Source organism: Ornithorhynchus anatinus, chromosome 1 (genome assembly GCF_004115215.2).
Source record: "Ornithorhynchus anatinus isolate Pmale09 chromosome 1, mOrnAna1.pri.v4, whole genome shotgun sequence".
NCBI classification, from domain to species: domain Eukaryota; kingdom Metazoa; phylum Chordata; class Mammalia; order Monotremata; family Ornithorhynchidae; genus Ornithorhynchus; species Ornithorhynchus anatinus.
This window is the reverse complement of record NC_041728.1, coordinates 82,311,623-82,336,659: the sequence shown is the minus strand read 5'-3', so window position 1 is coordinate 82,336,659 and position 25,037 is coordinate 82,311,623. Positions and strand designations below refer to the sequence as shown.

The 25,037-nt window shown below is 43.1% G+C and overlaps 1 protein-coding gene across 1 annotated transcript in view; it reads left to right on the top strand.

Moving 5' to 3' along the window:
• COL9A1 (collagen type IX alpha 1 chain) overlaps positions 1–25,037 on the top strand; it is a 100,011-nt gene that overhangs the window by 10,338 nt on the left and 64,636 nt on the right. The window contains exons 7-12 of the mRNA XM_039913939.1: positions 1,046–1,442; positions 18,836–18,919; positions 20,397–20,417; positions 22,933–23,007; positions 23,393–23,428; positions 23,830–23,892. Of these exons, the coding sequence (XP_039769873.1) occupies positions 1,046–1,442; positions 18,836–18,919; positions 20,397–20,417; positions 22,933–23,007; positions 23,393–23,428; positions 23,830–23,892 (676 nt within the window). The remainder of the gene's footprint in view (positions 1–1,045; positions 1,443–18,835; positions 18,920–20,396; positions 20,418–22,932; positions 23,008–23,392; positions 23,429–23,829; positions 23,893–25,037) is intronic.

Sequence of the window (25,037 nt, the reverse complement as noted above, 5' to 3'; positions counted from 1 at the left end):
TATTTTATTTTAATTGTGTACTGACATCTTATACTCTTGCAATTAATGAAGCCTAACTCACTCTTTATTCATTTTTATCCAAGGCAGCTAGATCTGGAAACGTCTAACTATGCAAAGAGACTGATCTTATAATTCCATCAATCACAAGCTAACACACCATAAACTATACAATAAGAACCATCTGGACAGATTTGGCAGATGCTATTTGGAAAGCAAGGAGATACATATATTCAAATAGAGATTTGATCTCTAGTTTAATAGTATACATTGTATTTCAAAGAGTGCATTGAAAAATGAAGTATAAGTGAAATAAAAAGGAAGGTTTTGCCTTTGAAGTCTAATGAATAACACATTCTGTTAACTGATTTTAAAGAAACAATCTGTAGTTAAACCAAAGCAAGTTGAAATCGCTAGCTAGAGAAAACAATTTGATGTAATCAATGAATATTGCTCTTTTTAAACCAGTAATACTTAGCTTCTGATATAAAAATAAGAATTAAAGGTGTGTGCACAGTTGTCCTTTGTATGTGAATGAATTTGAAGGTGAAACCACTGATAGTAAAGTAGACGGAAACAAGTGTTCATTGTAGACAGTGTAAGCAGTAGAATAAACAATGTAAGCTATATACCCCTGGGCTGAAATGGTGGCCTTGTAACAACTGATTCAAGTTTCCATTGCTCTTTTACTGTCAGGAAATGCCCAAACCTTGTAAGAATGGTTAATATTAAGCTAAGGTTGGGTGAATTCAATCTTAGTAGAATAGATGGCAACATCAATGGGATTTTGAATTGGTGCCATTTAAATGTTCTTTAACCAGGAAGATTGTATCAGTTTTACTGGCCAAAAGATGGAGAATTTGATCCTTGACACCCTAAAAGACTTAGTGGAGCTTAATGCAATACTGAAATAGAGAATGTCAGAAAGTCTTAAATCAAAGGCATTTTGAGAGTAGTGAATTACTAAGAAAACAAAGGGATAGGCAATAATATCTACAATCAAATACAAAATGAGACTCATTCTCCTCATTCTTTGATTTCCACATAGGCAGCTGTATCCTAGTGGACTCCCGGAGGAATATTCCTTTCTAACTACTTTTCGGATGACTGGCAGTACATTGGAGAAGAACTGGAGTATTTGGCAGATCCAGGATTCCTTAGGGAAAGAGCAAGTTGCAGTGAAGATCAATGGCCAAACAAAATCCCTCGAATTTTCATATAAAGGATTAGATGGAAATCTCCAAACAGCAGCTTTTTTAAATTTGCCCATTTTGTTTGATTCCCAATGGCACAAGGTTATGATTGGGGTAGAGAGGAGTAGTGTAACTCTTTTTGTGGATTGCGTCAAGATTGACACCCTACCAATAAAACCAAGAGGCCAAGTTGATGTGGATGGCTTTGCTGTTTTGGGAAAACTAAAGGATAACCCTCAGGTTTCAGTTCCGGTGAGTTTGAACATCACATTTTAGAAAATTTTAAAATATATTTTCATGTACCTTTGTCAATTATATTACAGTTGTGTATCTGGTGCTGTTGCAATGCCGTTTGCTATTTTCTAGAAATTCAATCTATCTAAACCTTAGGGCACCATCCAGGCAAGGATAAAAAATTGGAGATAATAGGTGATTTCCACAATTGCTCTTGCATTACTTTGTGTAAAATGAAATATATTTCACTAGAAATGCAGTATTGTAAAGGTTGAGTACTAAATAATTGCTGTGGGTACTGATGAGTACTGCAATAATGATAATATAAAAGCTCTCTGAGCACCATAAAATTTCTACATAAAAAAGCAATTATTGCTATGATGGATCAGATGAATGACCAATTAATCCCAGCGTTCTGTCTCTGTTTCTCCAATAATTCCTTTGTTGCCACTGTTATTGTGATGTTGGCCCTCTTGGACTATAATTGAACATTTTTCCTTGTTATCCGTATTTTTTCTATTCTAATAACCCTTATTATTAGATATCTCCTAAACCTTTTTATTTTATTGATATTATCAAAATTATCTGTATAATTCTCTGTGGTAACAAATTTCAAAGACTTATTATCTGAGTTAAAAAAGTTTTATTTTGTTTGTCTAGACTTGATGAAAAGTATTTTAAAATCATTTTTAGAAAGGAAACTTCTTAAGGTTTTCTTGGATGTGTATGGTAGGTCACATGTTTGACTTTAGTTTGAAAGGTTTTGCAACATCTTCTTTAGATGTTATGGTGCTAAACTGTTTAATCATGGTGGCAATGTAAATTAAATATCCAGATGCACAGTCATACCACTGAAAATAGTGGATGTCACATAGAGATTAAAAATGTCTTCTGCGCCTTTTTAGAAAATACTGGCTATCAAGAGCCCCAGCAATTCACCACACAAATAGCTTATTTTTGAGAATAATTATTATTATTAGTCTGAGGAGTAGTACAAAACATATTCTGTGTTGGGTTGGAAGCAATCTGTAGTGCCACATCATTACTCTAGCCTGTAGGCACTTGTGAAAACACTGCTAAAATTAATGAGTTATTGCATGTCAAGAAGGTCACTGTGAAAACTGCTTAAATTAATGAGCTATTGCTTATCAAGAAGGTCATTGTGAAAACTGACTGAGGTGGCTGTTAAAACATCTTTCCAGATCTTTGGCCAGATCTGGGCCAAGTCCATCAGGACAGAATTCCATAACCAACTGTGTGCTTTCATAATCAACATATAAAAAAGAAATGCAGAGAAAGCCTAGAGAACACTACTTTATGTTTCTCCAATTGAATAGAGTTAGGAGGCCTGAATTCTGGCAGACCTGGCCACCCAGAGAAGTTCAAGAAGATCCTAAGTTATTCCAGCCTGGTCAGTTGTAGAGTTGTAAGGCTCTATGCCTGTTCTATTCATCATTACTGGAGAGTGAAGTCAAATAATGTAATTGGGCCACTAGACTGGATTTGTCTAGTAATAATGTGGGTATTTGTTAAGCGCTTACTATGTGCAGAGCACTGTTCTAAGCGCTGGGGTAGATACAGGGTAATCAGGTTGTCCCATGTGAGGCTCACAGTCTTCATCCCCATTTAACTGAGGCACAGAGAAGTTAAGTGACTTGCCCACAGTCACACAGCTGACAAGTGGCAGAGCCGGGAGTCGAATCCATGACCTCTGACTCCGATGCCCAGGCTCTTTCCACTGAGCCACGCTGTGTCAATCCTGTGTTTTGAAACATTTCTCTTTGGGCCATGGGCAGCAGAAGGAGGTCAGATCCCAGCCCTCTCCTCAATTAACCCCTAAAATCCCCCATACTACAATTAACTTTCCCAGTCTAATTATCAGTACCTTGATTCTTATCAGTCCTTCAGTCCCCTCTTTGGATTTATTTATTGAATTCATTTCAGCACTTGTGTATACTTGGATATCCATATTTTTATGTCTGTCTCCCTAGTTTGAATGCAAGCACTTTGCTGGTAGAGAAGCAGTGTGGTCTAGTGGATAGAGTATGGGAATCCAAAGGACATGGATTTTAACCCTGGCTCCATCATTGTCTGCTGTGTGACCTTGGCGAGTCACTTAACTTCTTTGTGCATCAGTTACCTCATCTGTAAAATGGAGGTTAAAACTGTGAGTCCCAAGAGGGACTGGGACTTTGTCCAATCTGACAAGCTTGTATATGTGCTTAGTGCAGTGTTTGGCACATACAAAGTGCTTACAAAAACCATTTAAACAAACAAGCATTTCTTGTGCTTGTATATCCTGAGAACTTATTACTCTTCACTGCACTAAGGCATTCAATACTATTACTACTATTACTTATGAAAGCATTTGGTACCCTCAGTAGCTACAAAGTCCAGAAATTACTTAGTAAATTTGACTGTCCTGAAAACTTTATTAAGATTCTGAGACTACTCCATGGTAAAATGGCTGGCTGTGACAGAGTTGGGGGTGGTCTGTCTGATCCATTTTTTGTTGCCACTGGAGTGAAGCAGGAATATGTAGTGCTGGATGATGCAACGTGGCTGAATGCAGGCTTCTGCTCCTCTGGGAAATTGACAATTCAACAGACTTCAAGTGCCATCTGTAGTCCTAGAGACAGTCATTCCAAAATGGCTGATACAGGTACCATGATGCAGAGGCAAACCCTCAGTCAGACCAGCAAAGTATTATATACTGCTTTCCTGAATCATTCAGACTCTATGGACTGGTGATAAGTCTAAAGAAACCAGGGTATGGCTCAGCCTATATGAGAGAGTCCACATACACAAATGCTCCCATGGTCTGCCACAAGTAGGATATACTTATGGTGGAGCCAACCCATCAAGGGTTTGTTCTCCTGTACTAGAGAGCCTGTGAATGGTTGGGACTGTCAGCCTCCTGCAGGTCCTTCACAGGGGAATGAGTCCACGCTGGGCTGGGATAACCTAGTAGGTAGGCAGGAAACAAAAAAATACTTTGGAATAAAAGTGTTTACTGATCCCCAATATCTGCACTGACTTCATTCATATTTCCCAGTGTCTCCTAATTTGTCAATCTTCTACTGCAAATACATTGGATTCCTCCACAGACCCAAGGTCCTATGAAAATGCATTAAAAAGGTGCTAGCATGGGGGAGCAGCTTTACTAAATATCTTTAGGACTTGCTTATTTCCTTCAAGCCTGATCTCATTTCTTTGTCTCTTGGCAAGTAGGCCTGTACTGAAAGTGATGAATCTGCCTTGAAAATGCCATGTGTTCCCTTTCTAGAGACAGACTTATTTCCATAGACATTTCATTAAATTGTGGAAGTGTTTGAGCATTATGCCCTCCTGACAGATGGAAACATTTTAGCTCTTCTTGAAGGAAGGTTGCATAAATACTAATGTGAAAATGCAAATGAAATCAGTCCAGAACTGTGCAATAACCATATGGCATTCATCTAGCTCCCCTCAATGGTGGTGTTTAAGGAGAATTCAAAGATTTTTTTATCATCTTTAGAGGACTTGTTTGAAGTCAACATTTCTGTGTGTATGTGTGTATTCACACTAAAATAAATTTCAATTAAGAAGATGTAATAAACTATAAAGATAAGTAGAAAATGCTATGGGATGGATATTGAGGGATAAGCTCCCAAGTGATTAGATGGAAGCAAAGTTCTGTATTGGAAGCTGGGAGGACATAAATTGAGATGAGATTTTAATTGGGCAGAGCCTCCTGAAAGAGATGCAATTTCTTAAGGGTTTTGAAGAGGAGAAGAGCAGTGAGCTGTGGGAGACGAGGGAGGAAGAATTTTGAGGCAGAAGAGAGAGTCTGAGCAAGAGCTTGGTCATGAGAGAGATGAGTATGAGGTACGGTGAGTAGACCGCCTCAAGAATATTGAAGTGTGTATGCTGGAGTGTAGTGGGACAATAGGAAGAAGGATAAATAGAGGGGAAATGCCTGATTTCGTTCCTTAAAGCTGATGGATAGGTGTTTCTGCTCGATGTGGAGAGGAATAGTTGACCACTGGAGGTTTATGAAGGGCAGGGAGGGCATGAATATAATTTTTTTCTCAAGAAAAATAATACATGAACAGAGTGAAGTATACAGACTGAAGAAGGAGAGGCTGGAGGAAGGGAGAGGCTGGAGGCAGGCAACTCATGAGACTGATGAAATAGTCTAGCCAAGTTATGAGAAGGGTATGGGGCAGTATTTTGGCCATTTGGATAGAGAGGAAGAGTGGATCCTATACACTTTCTAAGAAAGAACCAACAGGACAGTGGTGACAAAGTGAATATGGGAGGTTGAAAGAGAAGGAAAAGTAAATGAAAGTGTTACGGTTACAGGCTTGAGAGATGGGGTGAAGTGGTGTTAAATTATTATGGGAAAGGTAGGTGGAGGAGAGGATTTGGGAGAGAAGATGAGGAGTTCAGTTTTGTACATGTTGAACTTAAGGTGTCAGTGGGGCATACATGTAGAGATATCTTGGAGGCAGGAGAAAATGAGAGATTGCAGAGCAGGAGAAAAGATCAGGCTGGAGAGAGAGATTTGGGAGTCATCTGTATAGATATTGTAATTGAATCTGTGGGAGTTGGTGGGTTTACCAAGGGAGTGAGTGAGTGCAGATTAAAAAAAGAAGAGAATCTAGAACTAAGACTGGAAGGACAATTTGGGGATAGAAGGCAGAGGAAGAACTAGTGAAAGAAACTGAAAAGGATCAGCCAGAAATATAGAAGGAGAACCAGGAGAGAATAGAGAAACTAAGAGTAGAAAGTGTTTCCAGGTTGAGAGTCACCCTCAGTGTCAATGGCAGCTTAGAGGTCGAGAAGGATCAGGAAGAAGTAGAGTCTATCAGTTTTAGTAATAAGGAGGACTTATGGTGGCTTTTGAGAGAGCAATCACGGTGAAGGGGGAAGCAGCATGGCTCAGTGGAAAGAGCCTGGGCTTTGGAGTCAGAGGTCATGGGTTCGACTCCCGGCTCTGCCACTTGTCAGCTGTGTGACTGGGCAAGTCACTTAACTTCTCTGTGCCTCAGTTCCCTCATCTGTAAAATGGGGATTAAAACTGTGAGCCCCACGTGGGACAACCTGATCACCTTGTATCCCCCAGCGCTTAGAACAGTGCTTTGCACATAGTAAGCGCTTAACAAATACCATCATTATTATTATTATTATTAAAAGTCAAATTACAGAGCATCAAGGAGAGGAAGTGTAGGCAGAGGGTGTAAACAACCCACTTAAGAAGTTTGGACAGGATTGGGAGCAGGGAGATGGGTCAATAACTAAAGAGGGGCAGTGGAGTTTAAAGGTTTTTTTTTTTGCTTTGTTTTTAAGGATGGGGTATGGAGGGGCATGGGTGTAATTATAAGGCAGAGGGGAAGGGTGGTTGAAGTTGGAGGTCAGGAAAGGAAGAAGATGTGGGTGAAAGTGTTTTGTGTAAAGGGGTAGATTTCATAAGCAGGTAGGAGATCTCCTCTTGAGAGATGGGAAAGTAGTGTTGCTGAATGGAGAGGAGGGCAGAGTTAGGGCAGGTGAGAGTTAATTTCAAATACCTGAAGTAGTATTGGTGTTTAGTTGTCCTTCAATAATGCTCCATGTGACAAGGAAAGGGTAAAGAAAGTGCACTGTGGAAGTGATCCAGAACTGCTAGGGAGATTAATAGGGAGGGAGTAGGTGGTGTGAAATTGGAGGAACAAGGAGTTGAGGGGTTTGGTAGAGTGTAGTGTATGAATTTGTGCATCTAATTTGGAGATAAGGATAAAGTCTATTTGATATAGTAAGGATGGCATTGGTGACCATCGACTGAGCAGTTTCAGTGGCATGAAAGTAATAATAATTGTGGTACATGTTAAGTATTTACTATGTGCCAAGCACTGTGCTAAGCACTGGCAAAGATACAAGTTAATCAGGTTGGGCTCAGTCCTTGTCCTACATAAGGCTCACACTCTTAATTCCCATTTTACAGATGAGGTAACGGAGACCCAGAGAAGTGAAGTGACTTGCCCAAGTTCACAGCACACAAGTGTCAGAGCTGGAATTAAAATCCATGATATTCTGACTCCCAGCCCAGGCTCTATCCACTAAGCCACACTGCTTCTCCGAAAGAGCATAAGCCATATTTCAGAAGTTGGAGGTGAAGGAGTGGAGACGGGATATATACAATTTCTCCATCTCTCAAGTCTATAACCCTGGCATTATCCATTACCTCTCTCTCTTTTAACCGCCACATTGTATGTCACCAAATAATAATAATAATGACAGCATTTGTTAAGTGCTTACTATGTGCCAAGCACTGTTCTAAGCACTGGCACTGCTGTTAAGCACTGGAAATCCTACTGACTCTTCCTTCATATCATTTCTAGAATATGGTTTGAATTCTGTCCAAGGAATTGGGACAGAATTGTGAGGACGGAGATGGGGCAATATGGAGGACACTGAGGGATCCAGAGAAGAATTTTTTTTGAGATAAGGGAAATATGAGCACATATGGAGAGTAAGCAGCCATCAGAAATTGAGCAAATGAAGATGACAGATAAAAGGTAGAAAGAAGAGTGGGCACAAGTATTTTTAGAATGTGAGAAGGGATGAGGTAGGAAGCAGAGGTAGTTCAATTTCACATTGATCGTACTGAATGTGAATGTGAAATATTCTATCATTTTGGAGACTAAGATTTAAGTAACTCAAAAATCAGCTCCTGTTTTGCTTAAATTTGAAACGATTGGCAGTTCTGGGGAAAAACAAATGCCTGAGATATTTTTTACTCATTTCTGTAATGAGACCTATTAGCATTATTCTCGTATGTGCCTGCTGGTGAAATTATGAATACTCTATAAATCCTGATTTCAAAATATTTTTAACAATATGATTTATTAGGTTACCCATCTCTTATACTGGAAAGCAGCAAGTATTCAAATTTCTGAAGCAGTGTGACCTAATGGAAAGCTCATGGACCAGGGAGTCAGAGGACCATGTTTCTAGTCAATCATATTTATTGAGGGTTTACTGTGTGCCAGAGGACTGTATTAAGCGCTTGGGCGAGTAAAATATAACAAACACATCCCCTGCCCACAGTGAGCTTACAGTCTAGAGGAGTAGACAGACATTAACATCAATAAATTACAGATATGTACATTAAATTACAGATATGTACATAAGTGCTGTGGGCTGAGAGGGGAGATGAATATAGGGAGCAAGTCAGGGTGACACGGAATGTAATGGGAGAAGAGGAAATGAGGGCTTAGTCAGGGACGGCCTCTTGGTTGAGATGTGCCTTCTCTAAGGCTCTGAAGTTGGGGTGAGTTGGATATGAGAGGAGAGAGTATTCCAGGCCAGGGGCAGGATGTGGGTGAGAGGTTGGTGAGACAGACAAGATCGAGACACAGTGAGAGGTTTAGCATTAAAGAAGTGAAATGTGCAGGCTAGGTTGTAGTAGGAGAGTAGAGAGGTGAGGTAGGAGGGGGCAAGTTTCTAGAGTGCTTTAAAGTCAAATGGTGAGGAGATTCTGTTTGTGGAGGTGGATAGGTCTTGAAGAGAGGGAAACATGGCTTGAACGTTATTGTAGAAAAATGATCTGGACAGCAGAGTGAAATATGGACTGGAATGGGGAAAGACAGGAGGCTGGGAGGTCAGAAAGGAGGGTGATACAGTTATCAAGGTGGGCTAAGATAAGTAATTGGATTAATAGAGTTGCAGTTTAGAGGGGACAAAAGGGAGCATTTTAGTAGTGTTTTGAAGGTTGAACTGACAGGATTTAGTGATGGATTGAATATGTGGGTTGAAGGAGAGAGAGAGAGGAGTCAAGGATAATGCCGAGGTTAGGGGTTGTGAAACAGGAAGGATGGTGGTGCTGTCCACACTGATGGGAATATCTAAGGGAGGACAGGGTTTGGGTGGGAAGAAGTTTGAGGTGACAGGAGATCATCCCAACTCCACTACTTACCTGCTGAGACCTTTGGCAAGCCATTTAACTTCTCTGTGCCTCAGTTGCCTCATCTGCAAAATGTGGATTCAATACCTGTTCTCCCTTCTACTTATAATGTAAGCCTCATGTAGGATCTGTATCTTGTATCTATCCCAGAATTTAGTAAGTTCTTGGCCTAGAATAAGCCTTTAACAAATACCAGAGTTATTTGTAGTGATTATTCTATTAAAGAAAATCTTAAAATGAACAGAGCACCAAGACTGCAAACAATTCTGAATCATGCATTTTATTTTTTTTCTCTGATGGAAGTGGAAACCAGATAAACTTTGAGAGACTGCATTAATTGAAAACACTTTCTTGTCAACATTATATTTCTGTGAGTAAGCTCCATCAACAAGAAATCATCTTTCTAAAGATGACATCAACTGGAAGCTTAATAATAAAACTTTATTTGAAAAAGATTTGATGGACTAATCATGCTAGAGGACTCATTTATATATTTCACTAGTTTGTAATCTTTACCTGTACCTATTTTTTGCCCAATCATTTTTCTCTAAAGTGTTAAAAAAACAACAACTCAATTTCCAAGATTCTTTCTCAGCTTCGCTATTGAGATGGTCTCATGACCATGGATGATGAGACGGTATTGGAGTACTGTGCTTTCTACTCCAATACCGTCTCATCATCCATGGTTGTTTAGTAGACTTAGATAATATTTTACCTTTTCTTCCACTGTGTTCATGTAATATATTGCTTAGAATATTTTTATAGCAATAAATCCTACATTTCTTATTCTCCTTTGTGTCCATACTTTTTGATGGCACCATTTATCCTCCTGAAAATCTTGGTTTTCTGGCAGTAAACAGTAAAAACATGATATTTTTAAGACAGATTATTTGTTTGATGTCATGATGATTGCCTAGGAGAGTTATAGGGTACAACTCTATTAGAAAACAAAGTTTACTTTCAGTCTTTTCAAGAATTTACTCATAAGATTTTGGATATAATTGATGGAAGATAAAAGTTTATAGTGCTTTACAAATCATTGCTTATTTAATCTAAGCAAACCAACAAACCAACCAACAACAGATTTGAGAGTTCTGAGTTCTGAAAGTATGTGTCAAATTAACAATATCACAACCGCAGTCGCATTTACTTAGTCATTTATACAACTCTCCAGAACTCAATCTTCTCTTCGTAAGTTGGGGTTAGTAGTATTGGTGGTACTATTTATTGAGCACCTGCTGGGTGCATTGGCATTAAATACTTGGGAAATACAAACAGACACACAGCATATGTTCCTTGCCCACAAGGAGAATTCACTCTAACAGGGGGAGACATTTTAATTTTTTGCTGCTTTCTTCTGGGTTCTTGCGAACTTCTCTATGATGTACCACTGTAGAGCTAGAAGTATGCTCGGGAAAACAAGCATATGTCATAGTAAGGCTGTTGACAGTTTTCACTTATTCCTCTGTTTTAGAGTATTGTAAGCTGCAGTTGTCCCCCTTATGGGGAAATCTTCTCTAGCAATGGAGACTATTATATGTAGTTGAGGAATTTGCATAACGTTTCCTGGTGGGTCCATGTCAAAGAGCTATGCTGTCCTCAAGTTAGAATATGGAATTTTAGGACTGGAAGGAACCCTGAGGATCTATCTAGTTTATTAGTTTATTCTCTTTTCTCGGGATAAGTCTAAACTCAAACCATCACAGTTAAATGCCAACAGATCTTTTGGAAAATATCCAGTGAAATTGCTTTCAATGTCTCCCAGCCCTAACTACCAGCAGATTCTTTCTTATCTCTAAATTATTCTTGCTGATGTTTCATATTGTCCTTCCCTTGGGGAGAATGAGAAACACTTCAGCATTTGTTTAAAAACAAACTTTCACTCAAAGACAGTTCAGTCTTCTCTTCCCTAGGCTAAATACTCATGGCTGCTTTAATCTTTCCTCATGGCTCCTATTTTCTAAAGCTTTAATCTTATCTATAGCTCTCCTCCTCTTAAATTACCCTCTTTCTTCAACAGTTGTACAATGTGTAACTGAAGGCAATAGTGAGTAGGACTGAAAGGATGTAATGTGCTTCTGGTGTGCTTGGTTCTGACTTGTGAATATCAGCATTGGTGTTTTTGAGAGGATCTCATTATGTTGCCCACCTAACCAAAACATGGTCTTGTGATGTGGACCCTGAGGACTTTGTAATAGTATCAGCCCAGCGTGAATGATAAGTCAAGACAGTGTTTGCTTGAATACGAATCAGAGGTGTGGCAGTGTTCTTCATTTTAGTGAACTTGTCGTGATTCAAATCATTAAAAATGTGGAGGAATCAATAAAAGATATTTATTGAGCACCTGCTGAGTGCTAGGCATTTTCCTAAGCACCCGGGAAAGTAACAGGAGCAAAACTCATGCTCCTTGCTCTCAAGGAACTTACATTTTAATGGGGAAGACAGACAAAAATGATTTCAGATAATGAAAGCCAGAGGAAAAGCAAGTATAGACAGGAAGCAGTGCAAATATGTAATAAGACTGGTGAACATTCAACCGAACAAATGAATATCTATGCATAATATACTATGTGCATGAGTGCTGACAATAGGAATAAAATACACAAATACTAAAAGTGGGAATTGGGCAGATGTCTCTGGGGTGTTGTAAAATAAACAGGGAAAGCTTCTTGGAGGATGTGGGATTTTAGGAAAACAGGAAAGATAGAGCTGTGATCTGATGGATTTGAGTAGCAGGAGAGAGTTCCAGGCTGGGAGAAGAGTATGTGTGAGGGGTTGGAGATGGGAAAATCTACCATGAGGTACAGTTAGAAGGCAACCTTGGGTGGAAGAGAACAAAGTCTGACTGAAGAATGGTGGGTTAAGATCATTGATGAATAAGGGGGTGAGAACTGGTGGTGCCAGTTCTAGGGAGTTTCTCTTTAGTGTATATACCTCAGTGCTTAGAATGGTGCCTGACCCATAATAAGCACTTTACAAATACCATAATAATAGGGTAGAGTGAGATGGATAACCGCTGGAGGATTCTGATGAGTGAAGAAATGTGTGCTGAGTGGTGTTGCAAGAAGATAATCTGTGCAGAAGCTCAATACTGCCTGGGAATCAGATACAAACTAGAGGGTGATCTTGGGAGTAGTGTTTGAAGAATGACAGTCTGTAGAGTGGTGTGAGATGGCAAGATGGCCAGAAGAAGTTTTCTTCCCCTGAAGACAAGGTGTAGGACTTGGAACAATGCAGTACATATTACCATCTGAAGGGAGTTGGTAGTATGGAAGAGATAAAGAAAAGTGAGTGAGTATATGTCCTAAGGATTTGCATGCATTTCACTCTGGATGTATGCTTCTCCCTCTGTGGGACTGGGTTAGAGGATAAAGTTGGGGGTAAAAACAAAAAGCATATTGTAGACTTTAGTGAAGGTCAATCAATCATATTAACTGAGTGCTTATTGTGTGCAGGGCACTGATTCAGTAAAATTTAGACTTCTCACATGTAATATAAAAAGTAATTTCATGAACACTGAACTGCATTGAATAGTGTTAGAATTTTGAGTTTGATATACCATGTAAAGCAATTTTTAAATTATAAAATATATTTTAACAGTTTCAGAGCAATACACTATTGAAATGTGACCTCTGTATAGTAATTATTATTTATATAATTGAAATTGAGAGGACAGAGTTAAGGAGCTCTTTTGCTAAATTGTTTTTATAATGCCTACAAGGGAACATATTCTGTGCCTAATGGGGAGAAATGGAAACTTGAGAGTGTCATCTTGTCTCTGAATTTTCAGGGAAATTTATCCAGGGCTAGTTGAGAATAAGAGAATGTGGTTGCCTTTTGTTTGTGAAGATGATGCCCTGACTTTGAAATTCACCCATTGGTGTGTGTGTGTGTGACTGAAAAGACCAGTGTGTGGGATTCACAGTCCCAAATGTGTTCTACAAACACAAAGACTGACCTTTATACTGTCATATTTGTTGCTTGGAATGCCTGGCCCTGTTATTTTGGTTTTGCCCCCAGGTTTCACAGCCCTGATGGAGTATCTGCTCTAACTGACCCACTCCTTTCCAGGCTGCGGTGTGCCAAGCTGGTCTTCCTGCAGCAATTGATTCCTACTTTCAGTTTGGATGTAGTGTTGTTTTGGGGTTTGTTTTACTCTGTCCTTAAATCCTGAAGTATGAGCAAAAGAAAAAAGAAATACCAGTACTATAATGGGTCAAGGCACGTGTTCCACTCAGGTCAGCCAGCCAGTCAGCATTCTGACTCTGAAAGGAATAATAGAATGCTGGGAGGAGATTTGTGAAGTTCCATCCTATCCTATGTTTAAAGACCTCTAGAGAAAGGCATGGTACCTTCTCCAGTGGCCCGGTGTCATATTTAACAATCTTCACCACAGGAATTTTTTCCTTATATCTTACTACACAACTCCATTATCACCTCCTCCGTCCGCCTCCTACGCTCCTATGCTCGAGCTGCTGAGCGCTGCTGGCGAAAGTCCAAGCACCAAGCCGACCTCACACACTTCAAATTTATCCTTTCCTACCTTAACTCTGCCCTCTCCTCCGCCAGGCAAAGCTTCTTCTCCTCCCTCATCGACACCCATGCCCGTCACCCCCGCCGATTGTTCCGGACCTTTAACTCTCTCCTTAGGCCCCCTGTTCCTCCCCCTCCCCCATCTCTCACCCCCAATGATCTGGCCATCTATTTCCTCACGAAAATCAACACGATCAGGTCTGAGCTCCCCAAAGTCACCCCTCCGCCTCTCCCCTCCCCCCCACCAACCCCCTCCCCTACTTTCCCATCCTTCCCTGCAGTATCCTCAGAGGAGATCTCCTCCCTCCTCGCAAGTGCCACCCCCTCCACCTGCGCCTCGGACCCCATTCCCTCTCACCTTATTAAAACCATCGCCCCTGCCCTCCTCCCTTCCTTAACTTCTATTTTTAACCACTCAATCTCCAAGGGCTCCTTCCCCTCTGCCTTCAAACATGCCCACGTCTCCCCCATCCTAAAAAAACCCGCTCTTGACCCCACTTCCCCCTCCAGTTATCGTCCTATCTCCCTACTACCCTTCCTTTCCAAAATCCTAGAACGAGTCGTCTACAATCGATGCCTAGAATTCCTTAACTCCCATTCTCTCCTAGACCCCCTCCAATCTGGCTTCCTTCCCCTCCACTCTACCGAGACTGCTCTCTCTAAGGTCACCCATGACCTCCTTCTTGCCAAATCCAATGGCTCCTACTCCATTCTGATCCTCCTTGACCTCTCTGCTGCCTTTGACACTGTCGACCATCCCCTCCTCCTCCATACCTTATCTCACCTTGGATTCACGGACTCTGTCCTCTCCTGGTTCTCCTCTTACCTCTCTGGCCAGTCATTCTCGGTCTCCTTCGCTGGAGCCTCCTCCCCCTCCCATCCTTTAACTGTTGGAGTTCCTCAAGGGTCAGTTCTTGGCCCTCTTCTGTTCTCCATTTACACTCACTCCCTCGGTGAACTCATCCGCTCTCACGGCTTTGACTACCATCTCTACGCAGATGACACGCAGATCTACATCTCCGCCCCTGTCCTCTCCCCCTCCCTTCAGGCTCGCATCTCCTCCTGCCTCCGGGACGTCTCCACCTGGATGTCGGCCCGCCACCTAAAACTCAACATGAGCAAGACTGAGCTCCTCATCTTCCCTCCCAAACCCGGTCCTCTCCCAGACTTCTCTATCACCGTGGATGGCACAACCATCCTTCCCGTCTCTCAGGCCCGCATTCTCGGTGTCATCCTTGACTCGTCCCTCTCGTTCACCCCACACATCCTATCCGTTACCAAGACCTGCCGGTTTCACCTCTACAATATCGCCAAGATCCGCCCTTTCCTCTCCACCCAAACGGCTACCTTACTATTACGGGCTCTCGTTATATCCCGGCTAGACTACTGTGTCAGCCTTCTCTCTGACCTCCCTTCCTCCTCTCTCGCCCCGCTCCGGTCTATTCTTCACTCCGCTTCCCGGCTCATCTTCCTGCAGAAACGATCTGGGCATGTCACTCCCCTTCTTAAACAACTCCAGTGGTTGCCTATCGACCTCCGCTCCAAACAAAAACTCCTCACTCTAGGCTTCAAGGCTCTCCATCACCTTGCCCCTTCCTACCTCTCCTCCCTTCTCTCTTTCTACCACCCACCCCGCACGCTCCGCTCCTCTGCCGCCCACCTCCTCGCCGTCCCTCGCTCTCGCCTATCCCGCCGTCGACCCCTGGGTCACGTCCTCCCGCGGTCCTGGAACGCCCTCCCTCCTCACCTCCGCCAAACTGATTCTCTTTCCCTCTTCAAAACCCTACTTAAAAATCACCTCCTCCAAGAGGCGTTCCCAGATTGAGCTCCTCTTCTCCCTCTACTCCCTCTGCCATCCCCCCTTTACCTCTCCGCAGCTTAACCCTCTTTTTCCCCTTTTCCCTCTGCTCCTCCACCTCTCCCTTCCCATCCCCACAGCACTGTACTCGTCCGCTCAACTGTATATATTTTCGTTACCCTATTTATTTTGTTAATGAATTGTACATTGCCTTGATTCTATTTAGTTGCCATTGTTTTTACGAGATGTTCTTCCCCTTGACTCTATTTATTGCCATTGTTCTTGTCTGTCTGTCTCCCCCGATTAGACTGTAAGCCCGTCAAACGGCAGGGACTGTCTCTATCTGTTGCCGACTTGTTCATCCCAAGCGCTTAGTACAGTGCTCTGCACATAGTAAGCGCTCAATAAATACTATTGAATGAATGAATGAATCTTTTAAAGAACAATAAATGTTATAAGCATTTAAGCAGAAGTGCCATTTCTTCCATAGAGCATTTACCCACTTGGGGAAAATAGTTTTAAAAAAATTCCTTTTCATTTGCTATAGGCAAATCCTATGAATATTTTAATTAAAAATGCAGGTTTCTTGGTTAATCAGGTCATTAAGCTTTTCGAATCCTTGAGATGTGCATAGTTGTTCAAAAATGAAATATACACTACAACTCCAAATATTACAAATTTTAAATCAATTTCTCTCAATGAGCGTTCTTGACAACTGTTCATTAAAGGACTTTATCCTTTTGGTTTGGATTTTCATATATACACATTGTACGAACAGTATGTAGGAAGAAGTTGTCAGTTTTTAAGTGGAAATTATTTTACTTTTGGACTCTTTTCTGAAGCCAAAGTGAAATTGTCAAAAGGTTTTTTATCACAGAGGTTCTCAACTTGTCTCAGTATTTTCAGTGTGTATTAGAATGGAATCTATCAAATTCATTCCTCAAGCTCTTCCTGACTCTCATTTGTCTGTTCAGTGTAAGCCTGCTCAGGGAAAAGAGAAGTTCTGAACACAGCCCAATCTTTCACTCACTTTCCCTTTTGCCATGATTTGATGAATAGCCAGAGCTGCTTTCACTATTAGGTGAAGTGGACATTTGTTCAGGGTGCACCTCACCCCCTAGCCCCCCAGGGGAGCCTCTTGAAGCATCGTAGTGTAGTGGATAGGGCATGGGCCTGGAGTTGGAAGATCATGGGTTCTAATCCCAGTTCTGTCATTTGTCTGGTGTGTAACTTTGGGCAAGTCATTTCTTCTCTGTGCCTCAGTAACCTCATCTGTAAAATGGGATTTGAGACTGCGTGCCTCATGTGGGACAGGGACTGTGTCCAACCTGATTTGCTTGTATCCATCCCAGGGCTTAGTATAGTGCCTTTGCAAATGCCGTTATTATTATTATCATTACTGAAACCATAAAGAGTGCTCATTATGGCTAATGCAAGAGCACCTCTTAAGCCCTGCCTTTTCCTTTGTCATATTGCTACTCCAATGTAAATAATAGTCACTGTGCTAGCAGGGAGAGGATAACAATTGAAGACATAAGGTTGGGGGAGTGTGGAGGAAGAGAGGAATGTTTAGTACAGTGCTCTGCACAAGGCACATACTCAGTAAATACCACTGATTGAGGGCAAAGTGTGCATTTGTTTACAGAAACATACCAATGAGAACAGAAGCAGAATGGCATAGTGGAAAAAGCATGGGCCTGGGAGTCAGAGGACCTGGTTCAAATTCTGATTCGGCCACTTGCCTGCTGTGTGACCATGGGCAAATCCCTTAATTTCTCTATGCCTCAATTTCCTCATTTGTAAAATGAGGATTAAATATTTCCCTCCTACTTTAGATTTTGAATCCCATGAAGGACAGTGGCTGCGACTTTCCTGATACATCTTGTTTCTATCCCAGTTCTTAGTACATAGTAAGCACTTAACAAATAGTTACTGTTATTATTATTATAAATTGGGGTTTTCTAAGCTTCCATTGTTCAAGGCCCACAAGAGCCATATCTGGTTTTATTGACATACATCTAAAATAACCAAACAAGATATGGGTCTTAAAAAAACCTGAAATTATTGAAATTGTTTAAAATCATGATCCTCATGCCAAGATCAAGTTCCTTTCTCTTTCCCTCCCAGCCCCACTTACATAGATTACACTTAGTCTTTATCTGCTTCTCTCTATAATGGTTTATCATTTCATATCCCTCTCCTCTGTCTTTCCAGCCTTGGTTTAAGTCTTATATTCACTCCCATTAAATTCCTTTTATTAATTCTCTCTATTTCCTCTTTAAAACACTACTAAAGTGTTTCAGCATGCTAAGAAGCCAGGGGTGAACTGGACTCTAAATGCAGCATTAAGTTTTTGACCTCTGAGATTTTATGATGTTTAATTTTCATTAGGTCTTCTTCCAGCTTTCTCCCATTCGTCTCCCCTTCACTCCCCAATTCTCAGAATTCATTCAAGTATTTTGATGCTTCAACTTTCTACCTTCCCCACCCCCCACTATACAACTCAGCTCATGTTTCTGGCCACAAGCCCCAACAGGAGGCAAAGGATACTATTTTCTGCTTCTCCTCCCTGATGCCAGTCCAGGAGTTACTGGAAAAAAAAAAAGGTGGAGGGCAGGAAATCAGACTGTTTCCACGTTGACCTGGCTTAGGATCGGGGTAACAGCTGGGGGTTTTGTCCTTAAACAGTATGGGCATAGAAAACTGCTGCATGTCCTGGGCGTGCAAAATGACAAGGTGAGAAATTTGCAGTCATTGTGCCAATCACCCCATCTCACAACACAGTACTCTATAATTTGTTTAATATTTGTCTCCCCCTCTGGGCTGTAAGATCACCGTGGGCAGGAAACATGTCTACCCACTCTTTTGTATTATACTCTTCCAAGTATTTAGACTTGTGCTCTGCCCATAGTAGGTGCTCTGTAAATGCCAGTCACTGATTGTCTGCTTCTTAGTCCAAGTGGCTGATTACTATGTTGCAGATCTGATTTACTGAAGGTAAATTGTTCGGAAGCCATCCCCTGGATTTTAGTTCCATTTGTAGTTTCCTGATCCATCGATTCGAGCCCTTCCTTATCAGTTCTGTTAAAGCGTATCTGTGTCTCCCTGCAAAAGCACTAAACTGGTGGGCTTTTTTTGTGTTTTTTTTTTCTCCAGTTTGAGCTCCAGTGGATGTTGATTCACTGCGACCCTCTGCGACCTCGGAGAGAGACATGCCACGAGCTTCCAGCCAGGATAAGGGTAAATTTTTCTTCCTCCTTCTCCCAGACCTGCCTCATACCCCCTTTCCAGACCTCTGGGGGTTCAGGACCTCTACCACTGTGCTCCTCTGACCAGTTACCAAACAAAGCATGAACCCACCCCTCGCTTTCCTAGTACACCTTGTAGTGACTTTATTTATAATAATAATAATAATTTTTTTGGTATTTGTTAAGCACTTCCTATGTGCCAAACACTGTTCTAAGCGCTGGGTAGATACAAAGTAATCAGGTTGTCCCACGTGGGACTCTGTCTTAATCCCCATTGTACAGATGAGGTAACTGAGGTGCAAAGAAGTGAAGTGTCTTGCCTAAAGTCACACAGCTTATAAATTGGTGGAGTTGGGATTAGAACCCATGACCTCTAACTCTAAAGCTTGGGCTCTTTCCACTGAGCCATGCTGCTTTATTCATTCAATAGTATTTATTAGGTCCTTACTATGTGCACAGCACTGTACTAAGCACTTGGGAAAGTACAATACAGCAACAGAGAGAAAATCCTCTTCCATGATGAGCTCACCGTTTTGGGGGAGCGGTAATTGTGGGATTTTGTTAAACGCTTACTATGTGCCAGGCACTGTATTAAGTGCTGGGGTGGATTCAAGCAAATCAGGTTGGACACAGTCCCTGTTCCATGTGGGGCTCACAGTCTCGATTCCCATTTTACAAACGAGGTAACTTTTACATACGAGGTAACCGAGGCCCAGAGAAGTGAAGTGACTTACTCGAGGTCACACAGCAGACAAGCAGCAGAGGCAGGATTAGAAACCCAAGGTCACCCAGCAGACAAGCAATAGAGCCGGCATTAGAATCCATGACCTTCTGACTCCTAGGCCCGTGCTCTGTCCACTACACCGAGTTACAACCGGAGACCCCGGCTTGCATTGGCTTTCACTGCCAAAAGCCAAAAGCCAAACAAGGGATTTGGAGGGGTGTTGTGTGTGTTGGGGTGAGACTGGGCCACCGTCTTCAGGTCCCGTGTCCCACCCATCCAGGACTGGGGGTGGCTGCAGGGCTCCAGGCCACAGCCAGGACAGAGGAAAGGGTTAAGGGGGACCGAGGTCATTCTATCCTTCAGCCGCCCCCGCCCCCTGCCCCCCGCCAGCCTGAAAGTTCCTCCAATCCCAGTACCTTCCTCCAAACTATTCATAAACAGATGCAACAGCCGCCTCCAGCCACGGCCACTGCACCTTTCGGCCTGCTCCCGGTGGCTCCGTTTGGGGGCCTGGGGAGGGAAAGGTGACCTCTTGTCATCCTCTGTGCCTTTGCCGATCCCCCAATCTGGCTAAGCCAAAAGGGTCGCCCATGTTCACGGCTAGCCCTGCTCGGATCCGGGGGACCTTCTTCCTTCTAGGGGTCTTCCTCCACTTGGTTTGCTCTTGCCTGGCTCAAGTAAGTTCTACGGGGGTCTCTTTTTTCTTTTTTGCATTATTTTCTCTCTCGTTCTTTTTCTCCCTCAGACCAGCCAGACGACTGGGGAGGTAAGTTGATGGCAGGTATCGGGGCGGGCAGCTGGTGGGATCCTGGAATTAATGCGACGGGGAGACGGGGGGTGGAAGATATCTTTTCACTCTCTCCACGGTCTTCTGCCTCATTCAGCCCCACATCCCTGGCTGTGAAAGTTCCGAGGTCGCCTCAGCAGGGCTGTAGATTGGGCTGGGGCTGGGAATGACGAGAAAGAAGGACCCACAGGCAACAAGGGCAAAAATTTCATGGGCTACACGAGGGAGGGTTTTTTTCTTTCTTTCTACTTTTTTATGGCATCTGTTAAGTGCTAACTACCTGTCAGGCACTGTACTGAAGCTCTGGAGGAGTTGCAAGCTAATCAGGATGGACACAGTCCATGTGACACATGGGGCTTACTGTCTTAATCCTCACTTTACAGATGAGATAATTGAAGCCCTGAGAAGTCAAGTAATCCCTGCTGCACCACTTGTCAGCTGTGTGACTTGGGGCAAGTCACTTAACTTCTCTGTGCCTCAGTTACTTCATCTGTAAAATGGGGATTAACTCTGTGAGCCCCACATGGGACAACCTTGTGATAATAATAATAATGATGGTATTTATTAAGCACTTACTATGTGCCAAGCACTGTTCTAAGCCCTGGGAGAGATACAAGGTAGTCAGGTTATACCTACCTCAGTGCTTAGAACAGTTCTTGGCACACAGTAAGCGCTTAACAAATACCATTATTTTTATTTTCCCATGGTCACACAGCAGGCAAGTGGCAGATCCAGGATTAGAATGCAGGTCCTTAAGACTTCCAGGCCTCTGCTCCATCCACAAGGCTACACTGCTTCTCTGTACTTTTTTGTCATTTTAAACACACTAAAGCGACCACCCTAATGAAATGGTGACGATGTTTCTTCAAAGGCCAGCCAGGGGGCAGTGGGCACTTCTAAGGTGGCAGAATTGGCACAGCAGTAGCGGAGGAGGAAAGATAATATGCCAGTTGGGGTCAGTAAATCGGCTCTTGCAGCTGACTCCAGCCGTTGCCCCTTCCCACCCTGTGGTGGGGGGGGGAAAGGTGGGGTGGGCATTGGGTTGAGGTTTAAGGTTTCCCTTACAAAGCCTCCATTGAAAGGCCATTCGCGTTTGGAAATAAAGAAAACATAGTTTTTCCCCACCAAGTGAGGTCGAGAGAGGTTTTAATAATAAATAGATCTCGTCCCATCTAGCAGCTTTTATTTTTTTACTAGGTTTTGTCAGTCATTGCCTCGAAACCCCTTTCAGTCCCATCCCATCCAAACTTCTCGCAAACTACACACAATGTGGTGGGCCAGGGTTACTTATGAAAATTAAGTGAAGCAACGAAGATAGGTAGGTTTCATGGAAAAGAACTACGTACAGACAGCAGGCACTATTTTGAACCTAGATTGTAAATTCCTCTGGGGCAGGGATCATGTCTCCTAACTCTGTGGTACTCGCCCAAATGCTTAATATGTGCTTTGCCCAATAAATACTTTCCAACCAATCAATGAGTGCTTACTATGTGTAGACCACTATACTAAGTGCTAGGGAGAGTAGAGTACAATGGAGTTAAGACAAGTTTTCTGCAATTTTTTAATCTGATTCGCATATAGATCGGAACTTTTCAGGAAAAACAAAAAAAAAGCAAAGAACAAATTGCCAGGCAAGTGGTTGCAGAATCTAAACAGCTTTTGCTACAGAGACCCTCGTTTACCTAAACACATATAGAGAAGCAGCATGGCATAATGGATAGAGCATAACCCTGGGAGTCAGAAGGTCATAGATTCACTCACTCGTATTTAATGAGCACTTACTGTGTGCAGAGCACAATACTAAGCCCTTGGAAAGCACAATTTAGCAACAGAGACAGTCCCATAATGAGCTCACAATCTAGAAGGTTCTAATTCCGTTCCAATGTTTGTCTGCAGTGTGACCTTGGACAAGTCACTTCACTTCTCTGGGCCTCAATCACCTCACCTGGAAAATGGGATTAAGAGTGTGAGCCCCATGAAGAACAGGGATTTTGTCCAACCCGATTTGCTTGTTTCCAAGGCAGTGTTTAGTATAGTGCCTGGCACATAGTAAGCACTTAACAAATACTATTATTATTATTGTTATTATTATTAAGTAGGTACTCTTAGTACTGTGGCAGGTGGGTTTGAGGCAAAAATAGATCTCCCGTGTTCAGGAAGGTGGGCGTACTGAATGTGCTGTGTCCAGCATCTAATTAGAAGGATAGGCTTAGAAAAATGTCCTTTGAATTCGACGTTTTCTGTCTCATTACCTCTCCCCGCTTTCATGCGTGGCCATAAAGTGGTGAAAGCTTTCAGCCACATTCCTCCCTGTTCCTGATCCTGTCATGGAAGCAGAGGTGTAAACTCCAATGGGCACAATTTTGAAATCCAGAAGATGGGCTGAGTTGAGCAGCCTGCATTCTGGTCGCAAAGAGTGCGGGACTAAGGAGAGAGCCCTTGGCCGGGCCCTTGGGGCAATGGGGTAACTTATCTTTGCTGTGCTTCTTTGCAGAGAGGTCCTCCGGGTGCCCAAGGGCCGCCGGGTCCCCCGGGGCCCCCAGGAGTGCCTGGAATCGACGGCATCGATGTAAGTCATCCATCCTCTGTCCTTCCCTGGCTCTGGAGTAGGCCTGGCCATCGCCGGCTCTGCCCTCACCCCCGGGAAGGCTCTTCCTGTGCCCCCCTTGTCCCCCGGGCACATCTCCTGGCAGGGACGTTGGTTCTATAGGATGGGCAAGGTTTGTCACTCAAACAGGGTTGGCCAAGAAGGCATTCATCCCCACTGGGTGCCCCCTCCTGCTGCTTGCGGAGGAGGATGGTTGGGCACACTTAGAGCCCCTGCGGCTGGGGGTGGAAACGTGGTCCTTGGGCTCACAGTGACCCCCATGGTGACCCCTCTCCTCCCAACCCCCACACGTACACATTTGGTTTCCCCAGCACTGACCGCTGCCTTTCTCCTTTCCTTTTTCTAGGGAGACCGAGGTCCCAAGGGTCCCCCTGGTCCCCCAGTAAGTAGGATGGCACGTTTACTGACCCCCTGCCCTTCCCCCATCCCTTCTCCCCTTCCTCCCACCCTGACCCCCTGCCGCATCTTCTGACAAATTCTCCTTCGTGGAAATGTGTGTGTGTGCACACACACACAGATGTATGTGTCTATGCATATTTTTATATACACATATATTAAGGCATAATGATATATTATAATGATATAATCTTATTTAATTTATAAATTAAAATGAAAATAAATTATATAAAATTTATTTTGATCATATATTTTCTATACAATTATTTTAATATATTATATGTTGATTATAGTATATTATATTTATATAATTTAATTTATATTTGGATTATACACACACACACACACACACACACACACATTTATTTTCTTTCCCCTCCCATTCAGGGTCCCAGTGGCGAGGCGGGGAAACCTGGCTCTCCGGGTCTCCCTGGCGTTCCCGGTGCCGATGTGAGTAGCAGCTGCCTCCTGTTTGCTTTGGGCGGGAGTGGGGGGAGGAAGCCTTTTGGGGTGGTTTGAATTCCGCCTTGTGCGAGGTCCAGGCGGCCAGGACTGAGCCCCGGTCCCTGGAGAAGGACCCAGCGCCCCCTTCTCCATGGTTGCTGGAAACAGAGGTGGGATTGTCCGCAGCTGCAGGGACTGTCTGACCCTGCAGAGCTGGGCACTCCAACTGGGCCCGCTTTGCCAGGAGCCTGGGTCCAGGACATAGATACAGGGTAGTGGAGGGCGAGGGAGCTGGAAGGAGGCAATTTGATACAATTCGATCATATTTACTGAGCACTTACTGTGTGCAGAGCACTGTAATGAGCGCTTGGGGGTTAGTACAGTACAGCAATGGAGCCAGGGCCTGCCCCCAATGAGCTCACAGTCTAGAGTGGGTAAGACAGACATAGATACAACTAAACAGACCAATATAAATCAATAAAATTACAGATATATGCATATCTGCTGCTCTTTCTCCGAGCAGCTTCGAGCGCTGGGCCCTGGCTTCCCCAACACCATCCAGGCCTCACACCTCTGCCCAAGGTGCACCAGGGCAGGACAGGATGGATTGAACCAGTGGGGTCAAATCTCAACACGGAGATACAGTCGTTTAATTGTTAGTTTCTTCTAATCCCGCTGCCTTCTCCTTTGGAGTCAAATGGGGATGTCTCCTTTGACGAAAGCAGTGCTTGTGTGGGTTGATGGGTGGCAGGGGACAGGAGGAAAGAAACCATCTGAATATCAACTGCAGATCAGTCAGGGCCAGAAATAAACACCTTTTTTCACACACCTTTGGATTAATCACCATCACACACTGATGAGAAAGTAGAGGCAACAACAGATTCAGGTAAAAGGAGCCAGGAGAGCACGTGCCTAATGAAGATAGTAAAGAATGTGGGTCAGAAAATTGGCTACGCATGCTACTATTCTGTGGTTGTGATCGAGGAAGTGAGCAGGAAGAGGAAGCTTAATTTTGGAATCGGATTCCCAGGAGTCCCGGAAGGCTGAAATGTAGAGATTAATGCATCACTCTTTCCTGCAGCAGTGCTAGAGGTTTTTTTTCAGGGTTTTGATGCAGGAACACACAGTGGAGCAAACCTTAAATACTGAGT